At 39.4% G+C, this 13,274-nt stretch overlaps 1 protein-coding gene across 1 annotated transcript in view; it reads left to right on the plus strand.

Annotated features, from left to right (window-relative positions):
* Positions 1–13,274, plus strand: part of LOC139700504 (homeobox protein B-H1-like) — a 115,739-nt gene that overhangs the window by 71,480 nt on the left and 30,985 nt on the right. The window contains exon 3 of the mRNA XM_071599059.1: positions 5,262–5,652. Within this exon, the coding sequence (XP_071455160.1) occupies positions 5,262–5,652 (391 nt within the window). The remainder of the gene's footprint in view (positions 1–5,261; positions 5,653–13,274) is intronic.

The following is a 13,274-nucleotide window of genomic DNA, read 5'->3' on the forward strand; positions in this document are numbered from 1 at the left end:
AAAATCACCCTTCTTAAAAATTGTATTGCTAGAAGAAGATTAAGATGTTTACTCCAACATCCACGATGTTTTAAAAGCATTCCCAAATTATTATTTCGCAATAATGTAAAATCTTGACGAGGTACTTCAGGTGAATTTCTCTTGCCTAAGTTCAAGCAAACTGTGATAATTTGAAATTAAAAATAATTCTTTAAAACTTTAATTTAATGAGCGAATGTCAAGAATAACGCCGTAATGATTTCCGAACCGTATATTCAAATATATATATATATATATATATATATATATATATATATATATATATATATATATATATATATATATATATATATATATATACATAGATATATGTACGATACATCTCGTGCGTGTTATCTATTTTATTTTGTGTTCTATTGTGCCGTCCAAATATTATATTTCTCTCGTGAATGCTTCTACGTCATCGATATATATAATAATATATATGTATATGTGTGTATATATATATATATATATATATATATATATATATATATATATATATATATATATCTGTGTGTGTGTGTATACATTCCGCGCGGATGTTGTCGCAAGACATCGTCGCCGTGGTTTCGGCCCCCTTTCTATTGTCGTAGTTTGGAGTGTGTGCCGGGGCAGTTTGGAGAGGGGCGGCTCCCGCCACTCGAGTCCCTCCGAAGGGGCAGCAGGCACTCGGGCTCGCTTCCGGAGCGCCCCCTCGGAGAGAAGGCAGGCAGGGGCTAGGCAAGGAGGGGGAGAGGGGTGTAGGGCCAGGCAATAAAAAGCGACATCCCAACTTCCACCCTTCTACAACTCAGCATTTTTCCAAGTCGGATGGCTTTTGTCCCGATGCCGTCTCCCTGGAATCAGCAGCCCTCTCTTCTGATTTCAATTTCCCTTGCTTTTCTTTGCTGTCGGTCGAAAGAAGACACTTTTTTTTAAGCGTTTCATGTAAGAATTAGGCGTTTGGGGGAACATTATTGCTTCAATTTGCATTTCCTGGTAGTGCAGAATCAATGCCCGCTTCACAAGGGACTCGACAGAGATGGTCACATTCTTTGGGAAATAAAAAATGTGTCCAAGTTTGTATAACTTGTACAGAAAAGTAATCTATACAAATGTCACGGGTTTGATGCGTCTTTTTTTCGAAATGGACATCTGATATCTCTATAAAATTCACTGATTTGATTCTGTCGTTAATATTTAATGATTTATTATTGATATTGGTGGACATGTTTCTGATTATTAATGATCTAAACAAAATGCGCCAATAAAATCGCAGCCCTGATCAAGCGACATTGAATTATTTCCAGAGGAATGGGAGTGCGCGCAAATATATTTTGAAACCTGTCAGTGACACCTTCAACATTTTGGTGGATTAAATGGACCCGAAGAGGCGACGCACGTTATACAAAATGGTAAAAAGCCAAGGGTGCTAATTGTTACTTTTAAAAATAAATGATTGTGAATTTATTATGCGTTTCAAATGCGTCGATCAAGAATTTAAAGTGTTTGTAACACAATAAGAACTCCTTGAAATATAAGTTTTTTTGTAAAAACAAAAATATCTTCAAAAAAAACATCACTTCTTTGTACGCTTTCTTGCAATTTGAACTCTGAAACCACGAATATGTATTAGCATTAATTTAGAATGTGGATAAAGGTGCTTTTTATGGAATGCTTTTCAATAAAATGGTTTTTATTCAATTGAACTAAATTAAGTGGAAGAAACTACTTCAATGATAGATAAATAAATTATTGCAAAGCATGTTCCATTTATTCGCCCAAGTGGCGTCACACACTTAAAGTATGTACTTGTGAAATATTATTTTCATTATTATTATTATTATACGCTATTCTGGTTGTCGATGCATATAGGAAACTATACACCACACGACCCAAACAACTAAAACCTCAAACAAGCCCGCGATCGCAATTCACTCCACGCATACCACAACCTTCGGATTGATGATGAAAAAATTAAGTCGAGTGAATTAGGAGTAATTTCACGGGCTTTCGACCAGCATGTCAGCCCACTTCCTCCATTTAGCTTGATGAGACCTTGGCATCGGTATGACTAGATTTATGCATCAAGAAAATTATCTTCCAACGGCCTTGTCTTTGATGGCGACGGCATCTTATAGAACTAATAAATATGTTTAATACTCTCCTAGGAAATATTTTCTAGAAGCCTCTAACTTTTTAAAATATATATGCAGTGCTATTATTAAGTGAAATAATAACTTCTTATTTTAATTATACACCTCAAACATTGAGTCTTGCAGCAGAGAGATCAGATTACTTATGTTTGAGAAGTGGGAGTATATTTATTTGTTCATATTGTTCCTGATACAGCTCCTCTGCACACATTCACGTACGTAGTAGAGAGAGTTGAAGTGATCGCCTTTGCGATCGTACGCATTATAGAAGCTCTGGTTCTCTTGCGCAATCCAGTGATGCATTAACCATAAAATAAAAAATATTGATTGAGAGTAATACGTTAATCTCTTAATATTTGGCGACAATTTATGCGTCTCTAAATGAACAGATGATGTTCTTTTAAATAAAGCCTACTTTTAAATTTTTGTGGCCGGAAATATCCAGGAAGTAGTTTTGATTGATACTCCACAGCACCAATTAAAACTAGCTCCTAAGTAAAGGTCGCACCACATCTCCGAAATACCTTCCGTTTTGGTCCTAAAAATTTATACATAATATGATCAACAATTATACTCATGGATGAGACTAACTTTGGAAAATGTTGAAGAAAATCACCGCTGCCTAGGGTATTTCCCCAGTTTATTCCCGTGAAACTACACAGAAAAGGTTTTGATTGTATTTCAAGAAATTTTTCGAATCCCTAAAAGGGGAGTAGCGGTGAGTTAAATTGATACGCATATACCTCATCCTCCGTTGGTGCAATTGGTACATCTGAGACAGATGAGCTGAAATTGGGATAGCCGAAGCGAGGCCACTCTCCCTGGGAGACAGCAGAGCTATCGCCAGGCAGAGGTTCGTCCCAGGCATCGACTCGGCTCTGAATCATGGTGGGGCCCTGATATGGGCAGAGCAGCACACACGTTCTCGAAATATGTTAGCGTTCCAGACAAATTTAGCTAGCTGCTTGCCGCACAAGGATCGTCTTAACGCAAATGCATCAATATTTAAGAAAAAACAAATTTCGTCAGCTGTACTACTCGGATAAAAACAGGTTCTCATAGATAATGTGATGAAAAAGTATGAACTATCCAAATTCAAGTAAATATCGATTGGCAACAACCAAATGGCTATCTAGAAATTTTGGTTTGTATGAAAACTATCGGGAAAAAAGATTTATTTCAGCGACTTTTGTAATTTCTCAAAATTCTTCAAAATACATCTCTTGAGCGTCAACACACTTTTGTCAGAGGCTTTTCCACGGCTCGAAGACACCCTGGTAGACGGAGGTCCTTAAGGGTACGCGTGCAAGCTTCTTTGACGGCACATAGGGTCCGTCGCATGGTGGTGTCCATTGAGGATTTAAGTGTCATTGAATATAAGATTATTTTGTCTCGTATCTGTTCTCCGTGTGTGCATGTAAGTGCATTGTAAGGGTGATCATTGATCAGACTTGATCGTTGCCACAGGACAATTGCCTAATTGCAACGATAAATTCTTAAATAAATAAATAAATTCACTTTGGGAATATGAAATAGTCTGTTGGAATTGGAATTGTTAGGGGGTTGGGGAATCGTTGCGATGTCGTTCCAAAGGGTTTTTGCAAGCAGACACGACTTTGCTCTTGGTCATCTATCCAAATACCTTCGGGACGAGTTTAGCGCACGCAGATCTTTTGCATCGCCAAATTTTTTGTGATATAATTGTGTATGCACTGTCATCTGAATAATACGATCTGCGATCATGCGCATACGTAACCGAATATACCTGTATTGAATTCAGCACTTCTCGCAACACGTCAGGAAAAATTGCTACCGATACTTTTTATACAAACCTTATAATGAATTACACCGAAGAGTCTAAATCTTATTTGGAAAACATCTCCATTTATATGAATAGTCCTTATTCTTGAAATTACCGAAACTTCTCACGCTAGACTTATTTATGTGCTGTCATATTTATTGATCAAATGTCAATCAGCTCTTTCCAATCACATATCTCAGCGATCGAAAGCCTTAGAAAGTGCCCCAAAGACGTTATGCTCGAAGTCCTCTCAAAAAAGTAAAACAGGCATCCTTTACATCACTTCCACCTTGCAGTGAACACATTATAGTCAGTGGAGTTTGCCATTCCTTTTATGACGAAGCCTTCGGTCACTTTCAATTCCTTCTTTCTGGGTTAAATGGCTGGGGGCACAATTGGAATATATTAATATTTACCTTTAATACAATGCACGTAAACCTCTCTTTGATTGAGTAATTAATTTAATTTTCTTAGATATTTAAGTCGTGATGAAGTTTTCTCTGGTCTTCCATGGGGTAATAGGTTCTATATTGGCCGATGTGTAGGTTCTCGAGTCGAGCATCTAAACGTCGGCCAACATGGAACCCCTGACCCGGTGGAAAACCAGAGAAAACTTCATCAAGCAAATTCGCCGGGAAAGCATCAGATCTTACTTTAGTAGTCATATTGCATAAATAATTCAAATACATAGCAATCATTTAGCATAAAGTCACAAATTTTTGTTTTCACAGAACACTGGAAGGAGACTTGGGCTGTTCAACTGCCTCCAAAATTCCAAAATCACCGATATTTTCATTTGCTGAAAACCTTTTACTGGACGTCCACGAATTTTTCTGAATATAATCTTTTTTTCATCTCCACGCATCAACCTCACATTTCTATATTTTCGTCCAATATGTCACGATGTCAGTCTGAAATAATTAGATCCGCGTATTTCATAAGCATACATTTCGAAAAAGTATACTACTATTTTAGAATCATTGATGATTTTCGTGATTTTTCAGTAAATTAAAAAATATTTTGTTCCAAGTATTCGCGTCTCACGTCATTAGTAAATCCTTCCATAGCTAGTGCTAATTTTTTTGTCCAGTTAAAATTCCATTAGAGAGACAATTTAGGAGGATTTGCCGATTTATTGAAAATTTTAATGGAGATGTGACGATTTTATTTTTCTCAACTTCGCACCGCGATTGGCGCATTGGACGTGAGGAGGATTTATGCCCGTACGCACATACATATATATTGCGTGCGTGTGAACGCGCGTCTCTCGTACTAATTGCGTGTTTCCCTTCCTTCCCTTCAAGGGCTCAAGGACCTCTCGGAATCGCCGGTTTCTCGCAACTACTCCACCGGCGGCAGCGAAGGCGTCAAGTCCCCGAGTCTCCCGTACCACCAGCACGGCCACCACACGCACCACCACCACCACCACTCCGGCACCAACGGCCACTGTCCCGGGGGCGGGAACGGAGGAGGAGGCGGAGGAGGCGGCGGCGGTGGCGGGGGCGGTGGAGGCGGAGGGGGCAACCTGACGAAAAAGCAGCGGAAGGCGCGGACGGCGTTCACGGACTCCCAGCTGCAAACACTTGAGCGAAGCTTCGAACGGCAGAAGTACTTGAGTGTGCAAGACCGACTGGAGCTGGCGGCCAAGCTCTCGCTCACCGACACCCAAGTGAAGACGTGGTACCAAAACAGAAGGTTCGTGCACCACCATCACCAATCACTCTGCGCAGCATTAAACACCAATGTCGCTCGGATATTACATATAAGATTCGCCAGGGGCATCGTGTTGAAACGACCCTCTTCTTCACTTACACAGACTTTTATTTCGTCACCTCTGAACAACGCTTAAAATTCGAGGAAGGAAATTAAGATTTTAATCAAATAAATAATGTAATCATGACGATTTAAAAATGTTATAATTAGGTTGTTTTGTAATTTTTGGTTGTTTTTGGAGTATGAAAAATTTCGCAAAGATGCATACTCGAGTCTCGTGTTTGTTATAGCATTGCGCATTTCACATTTCATACGTTTTATAATCCTCTCCGATTGGTGAGGCGATGTGTATCGTATATCGATAAACGATTTTGAAGTCTACTATATTGAATCTCAAGACTGGAAAAATTGGGTATTTTTAGCTGTAACACATTCATGCTATCAAAGTTTGTCGCGATATTTTTTTATTTTCGTTTCTCTTAAGATACTTTTAAATTTCATTTGGCGATCACTTTTTTATTTTTCTTGACATGTCTACTTTTCGGAAACCGAACTGGGGTAGGGGATACGAGGGAGTTTCGTTTCTATTTATTGTTCTCATGGGGCAAATCAGGTGGTAATAAGACGTCTGGAATCGTTTCTATACGAGAAATAAGAAAACACCTAGGGTCGCTAGTTCTTCCATTTTGAAGTAACAAAATGAGTAAAAGTAAATTTACATAACTTATCACAAAATTAAATCAGCAACTACGACATAGGTGAAAAATCGTTTCCACAAATTCAAGATGGATCAGAAAAGAAAAACTCATCTATTTTTTCAAAATAAAAAATAAGAAGTTCTTATAATCATCAAAGAAACAGATCTTATGATAATGCGTTAATTTTCTCAAATAATTTTTCTAGTTTGATGATTGGAAAATTTCCTTCACAAAAGAAAAAAAAGAGGACTCTGAAGTTATTCTACTGTTTCAGGCTACACTTCGCGGAAGTATTTTTTATTTATGATCGTCATTAAAGGAATAAATTTGAGCACGGTTCGCAAATTTGTTTTAAAGACAGCATATCAAAATGGTATACAGTGTGGAGAGACGGAATTCCAAGCCGTGATTGACCCGCTCACTGGCTGTCTGAGAGAGTCGTCATATGGAACTGAGAAAGTAATACTGTGCGAGTAATGCCGGGGGATCGAAATATTTCGGTGGCTAACGCACAGGCTTCCCACCTAACGTACCTGATGTTGCCACTAGTCAGTGAAATGCAATATACTTTTTATAATAGTCTGTGGAAAAGTACAAATTATTTTAAAATGGAGGACTCAGAAGATTTCTCCCGGCTCTTCTCTTTACCTACCCTAAAAGAGACACATCAAACTTTTTGTAAGCCAAACCACAACTACTTCACACCCCCCTCCTGACCTATCAATTCTTTGTTTTCTCATATAATCGTGTATTCTCGAAATAGATTTTTTGACCTACGTATGACTGAAATGCCTAGTTGGAAAATGGCGTGCCTAGTCCGTGAACGACGGGAAGTGGTGGTGGCTCTGAGGGAGAGAAGGAGGAGAGAGAGAGATAATTCGGTGATTTTTAACGAGACACGCTACGCGCGCTTGATGGAGTGTAGCCGATGCACATCCTGAATATGTATTCTCTCCTTTATCGCGATGGACACAGAGTGCGGGGAGACAGGGATAAGATTTCTTGCCTCTCGAAGGGACTCATATAACTCGCCCCTTGGCGCACACCACACATCACGGCCAGTCATCCGTGGCATGCAGCGATTTCCCTCCCTCCCTTCATACGAAATACACTAATGACTGATTCTCCTCTTTTGCCACGCCCCCACTGCAGACCGCATAACACGATGCACTGCGCTCCCGCAGACATACCGTTCCGTCACAAAACATTACGTTCCGCTTTAACATACCGTTCCGCTGTAATTGTGAACCGCCTTCACGTCCTAATTCTCTCTGTTTATCAAGAGAACACTTTTTTTTAGAAATGGTTCAGTTCATGAAATTAATACGAGTACGTACGTTAGCGTATATGCGGAGTCAAATTATCATTGTTTACTAGCGTTCGGATTACAGTGCCCAGTCAGAATAGCAGCCACAACCGCGGCAGCCATGACTGACAGTTGAAGTGCTGTTGGCTTATTACGAATTATGGAAGCGATATAATGTATGGCCAACATGACAGCGGAAGAGTCAGGCGTTCTCAACGGAACCACCACGAAAATACTCACCGGAAGCAGAAACACCTCCCCCACATTCATATTTCCATTGGGAACATATTTTACTTTGGACAGGTTTTGCAACAAGGGTAATTGTTGTTTAATTCACCCCAACTCCTATAAATAACAACATTTCGGGAAGTATTAAATGCCATTGATCAAACGCGCTATTATTATAGCCAATGATGGATTAATGGAAGACAGAAGTTTTCCGCTATCCTTATTTTGGTCTGTGAAGGACAATTGGGGAGAGATTGTATGAAGATGCTTTGGAATGGGAAGAAGTTGACAGCGGCCATGCCAACTTCTCAGTAACTCTGCTCTGACTGCTTCGCGATCTCAGATCTTCAAGAGAGCACTATACTATGAATTAAATATATTTCCATTCGTCCCTTAACAGCTGTGCGGGTGACTGTTTTGCCACTATTTCATCTATTTGTCTACGAAGCGATTACTCTTGAGGTGTCATTTCTAGTTACTAGCCAGTCGGATTAGTCGAGTGGATAGAGTGCCAGTCTTCAAACAAAAATTTCACCGTTTCGAAATCGAGTTTCAGGTATGCAGCGTCTTTTATGGGTCCACTCGTAGTGTTTGATTACCCAGGGAGCCTAACAGGCAACCCAAGAATGACCTGTGTAAATATCCCATTCCATAATCATTATCACCTATTAATGAAAATTTCACGTCCTCCGATGACTGAGGTCGTATGATCAACCAATCAGCCAAAGAAAATTTTATCATGTGACATTACTCGTACTGCCAGTTCCACTGATGACTCTCTCATACGGCCAGTGAGCATGTCACCCACGCTGAGATGCTGTCTTTAAAACAAATTTGCGATTCTTGCTCACATTTATTCCTTAAATGACGACCATCGGATTAAATGAATAGCGATGAGCATTTAAGCTGTGTTTCCATTCTAAAATTAATTAATTAACTAGCCTACGGGGGTTGCTATTCATATGTTCAGCCTAAAAATGAAAAGACAGTGACTTATTTGTTTTTAAAAAGGGCTTTATTGTTTTTCGAAGCATTTTCCATGATAATCAATACATTTTTACATGCGCTCGAACCAATTTTCGTAACAGTTTTTCCACTCCGATTGAGGTACCTCCAAAACAACGTTTTTGAATGCATCAACGGCTTCTTCAGGCGCCGAAAAACGCTGGCCGCGCAATATTTTCTCGACAAACGGGAATAAAACGAAGTCATTCGGTGCTAAATCAGGGCTATACGAAGGATGACCCATCAATTCGAAGTTTTGGCCAGTCAAATAGGTAGTTAGTTGTTTCAGCCGATCTTTGAGAGTATTGCATTGTCATGAAGAAGAATGATCCTTCGTTGCCGCTACGGTACGGTTGCCACATGTCCAGTACTCGTCCGACGCCGTTACCAAGTTCCCGTATAAATAACAAAAGCCTTTACAAATGATATGAAGCGCCCTTTGATTCAGCTCAGAACATTTTCCCCAGCTACGCGCATACGCACACCTATCACCTTGTGCCTAATCGGGCAATGATGTATTAACTTTAGAACCTTGTATTCTGCATTGGCTCAGGCATATTTGCTTGCTATCTCCGAACGTCATTTGTTACCGAGACCTGATTTCGCCTTAGGTTGCTTTCTAAAACCTTCAGGACAGCCAATATTCAACGTCCGCCCTTATATTCCCTAAAATTAACATTTCAAACTCCTCAATCTTATAATATTACTGTGTTTAATAATCCTGGGCTCCTATTAGTTTAAGAGTGTAATTATGAAATCGCAGCACCTTTGTGAACATTGGCTTCAGGGTTATTTAATATGTGATGTAACAACACCTGAACCTTCCTCCTGTTTTCTCGTCACCCTAAACTGTTTTTGGTGCAATAAAACAAAACAATTTTTCAATTATTTCTCATCCTCTAACATGGTAACAGTTCCAATAGGAAAATGGAGATCAGACCAAACAGACAAAACATTTTCTCAATCCCATCATCATCATTTTTAACAGTAAAAAGTTATTATAATCATTACCATATCATGAAAATGGCTCTTAAAAGACTAATTACGAGTACTCGTACTTTCGATATTACTATTTTTGAATCTAATTATTTTGAGTATTACAATTGAAATAACTTCTGTTTGAAGACTCGTTAAACAATTTATTCTCAGTCAACACAGACTATACTCCCACGCCGCAAGAAGATAGTCATTTGTCTGATGATGATAGATAGCGACATTTCCTTGGTGATCGCCGACTCGCTTCTTCCACTTTGAGCGTGACCTTTCCATGACCAAAGGGGAGCAGCGTTCGACGGTTACTTTTTGGCAATCATATGCGAAATGACAACTCTCGTGGCGGCAAATGAGCACATACTCTCAGCTTGAGAAACTGAAATCTTTCTACGCGATTACTAATGACCATGTATCCGACAATGATCTGCCATTACTCTTCTCATTTGCATAGTTCAACTTGTTTCTCAAAGTCATGGCTCAAAAAAGAATTGGTAATTAGGTTGTGATTGTAATGTGCCTCGCTGTTCAAAAAAGTATATATGTACAATGTTTAGACCAATTTTGCACCGACTAATTATTTTTCCAGTGGTTGTTGATTACCATTAAAATAATTAAAGAGTGAGCCTACTTTCAGCTTCATACGGATATTTAATAGCATCTGGCTAGTATCACAGAGTAAGGAATGAGAAATTTTGGTCAGAATTAGTAGTTTCAGGGGATTCGACCGAAAGCCATTTGCGCCATAAGGTAAGCATGGGAATTCAGGAAGGGCGGAGAGTAACTCGGGGTCGGTATTAACCTACTCTTAACGGAGAGAGCCGATGAGTTACACACAATGTCCGTCCCATTCGACGTAATGTCCCATCTGACGGACGGCCTATTCACTTAACAGTGCTCTCCACAGAGCACCTCAAGATGGGATCGCGATTTAACTAAAAAATATATATATCGTCTCTGGGATTTGAAATGGGCGGGAAACCAGTTGGTTAGCCAACGCAACATCTCGATCCCCATATTTTTTTCAGGCTATCCTATCATACACATGAACGTTTCACTTAAGACTCCAACAAATTCTCATTAAAAATGGCTTGGTAGTGTACATTTTACTAATAGGTTCCTGTTTTCAAGAAAAGATACGCACGCTATTGTAAATGATTAAGTGGGAGGGATTACAGCGCTTTAATAAATGAACGATATCACTTTTTACACTATATTTTTCTGTGTGTACGTATGTATATACTAATATATATATATATATATATATATATATATATATATATATATATATATATATATTAGTATATATATAGAAACAGATATAAGGAAAAGGGATAGGAACACACATAAAGGACGAACACAGGAGAAATATTTTACATTCGTGATCTTCTTGATTTCGTCTTCCCCACCTCTCCTGTGTGCCTCGTCCTTTATGTGTGTTCCTATCCCTTTTCCTTATATTTGTTTCTGGATAAATGAGTATTTGCTCGCCGTTTGACGGGATTTCGTGTTTCAATGTATACATATATATATATATATATATATATATATATATATATATATATATATATATATATATATATATATATATATCCATGGTCAAAGGCAGCAGTTAGGCACTGGTGGCGCAGACCGAGTGGGTCGGCCCGGCATCAGCAGCCAAAGCTGCGGGCGAGAGTGAAGTGCACGGTATCGGCCGCAGTACTGAGATGTGGCAGGCAACGGGTAACCACCACATGGCTCCCTAGAATATGCAGCCTTGTCTTGCATGCAAAATACAGTAGAATGGAAAGATATGTGTGCTGCTGTAAACCAATCCTAGGATTGAAATACTAATATATATATATATATATATATATATATATATATATATATATATATATATATATATATATATATATATGTATATATATATATATTTATATTTACAAAAACATACATATTATATATATATATACATATATATAATATATACATATATAAAATGGTATAAACCTCTACTTAATATTACATCATGTGTGTGTTATAGTGCAGTTCAATGAATCGAAAAAAAGACCTATGGATTGGACTGATTTACATCACAAGAAACTGCCCTCTTAGATTTATAGTGCTCTCCTAATTTCTTTTCCGTGGACTTTGCCATAATCAAGGGAATAAAATAGCATGCGTTCGTACGTCACTGCAGCAGAAGGGATAAGCTTTACGTTTAGTTTTCTCGACGCACGATTAAACGCACGCTCCCGTCCGTCCGAAGCAGAAACACTTTCCTGCAGCTTTCCTCCTCATTATACTTCATCGGCGAGGGAAGTCATTAGTCCTGCTGAAGACATCAATCCATTTAACAGACATGAAAAATTACCATTTGGATTAATTAAGTAGCAATTTCTCACCTCGCATGAAACAATTTTCATTTAATTACCGTCACTGAAATTTACGACTAGCGCCGAGGCGAAATGAAAAATGTTTCTCCATGTCTCTTCGACGGCGGCTACCGAAGTTGACCCTTCGAGAGTAAATACATAATGAAAAGATAATGACGCAATCAAATAAATTAGCAATATTTAACATATTCCACCACTTCCCGAGCAAAGGGGTTGCTTGTTGACTTTGTTGTTTTTGCTGCATGATTAAAGGAACGCGAAGAACAAGGGGTGGTGTGTGGGGGGTGGGAATTGGGGTGAGGTTGCGTTAGGACCCCGGGGTTTCGGTTCTCCGACCGGCGGGGGCGCAACGAACCCCTACACGGCGCGGCATCACGCTCAATATCGTCTCCCCCCCGCGTCGAAAGTCCGAACGAAAGGAAGAAACCCCCACCCTCCCTTACCCCCCCTCTCCCCTCCCCCCTGCACTTAGCATCGGCACGAACTCCACGAAAAAGTCAGTTGCTCCGCCGGGTGCCAGGTTTCTCAATAATGTGCTGCCCAAGCCAGACTTTTATGACCCTTGCCTTTTTTTCTTTTGGGGTCACGTGATCATCGGCGTCCGATCGCCTGTGGACAATTTCTCAATCCCTTTGCCCTTGACAGACGACGCGCCGATTCCAATACGCCTCTTTCTCCTCTTGGTTCACGGGCGACTCCCATTTCTCGAAGTCACGTCATCAAAGAATGAAAAGAAATCCCGGCCTGTTAAAAGAGTGGGAGGAGGGATTCAATCTCATTTCATTAACATTCCCCGACACTTCTCATTCACGTGCCCGACGAGGAAAAAGCAGTGACAATTGGTCTAATCCGAAAATCACGATTCCTCACGAAAAGGAAATCACACTAATGCTTTTTCCATTTGCAATCAAGCTTTGATCATTCGATAAAAAAGTGAAGATAATTTATTAATTGTATAAAGAGAGCATATACGATATACTGCAACTATTTTTTAAT

Source organism: Hetaerina americana, unplaced genomic scaffold, assembly GCF_022747635.1.
Source record: "Hetaerina americana unplaced genomic scaffold, ioHetAmer1.1.p SCAF_103, whole genome shotgun sequence".
Lineage (NCBI taxonomy): Eukaryota > Metazoa > Arthropoda > Insecta > Odonata > Calopterygidae > Hetaerina > Hetaerina americana.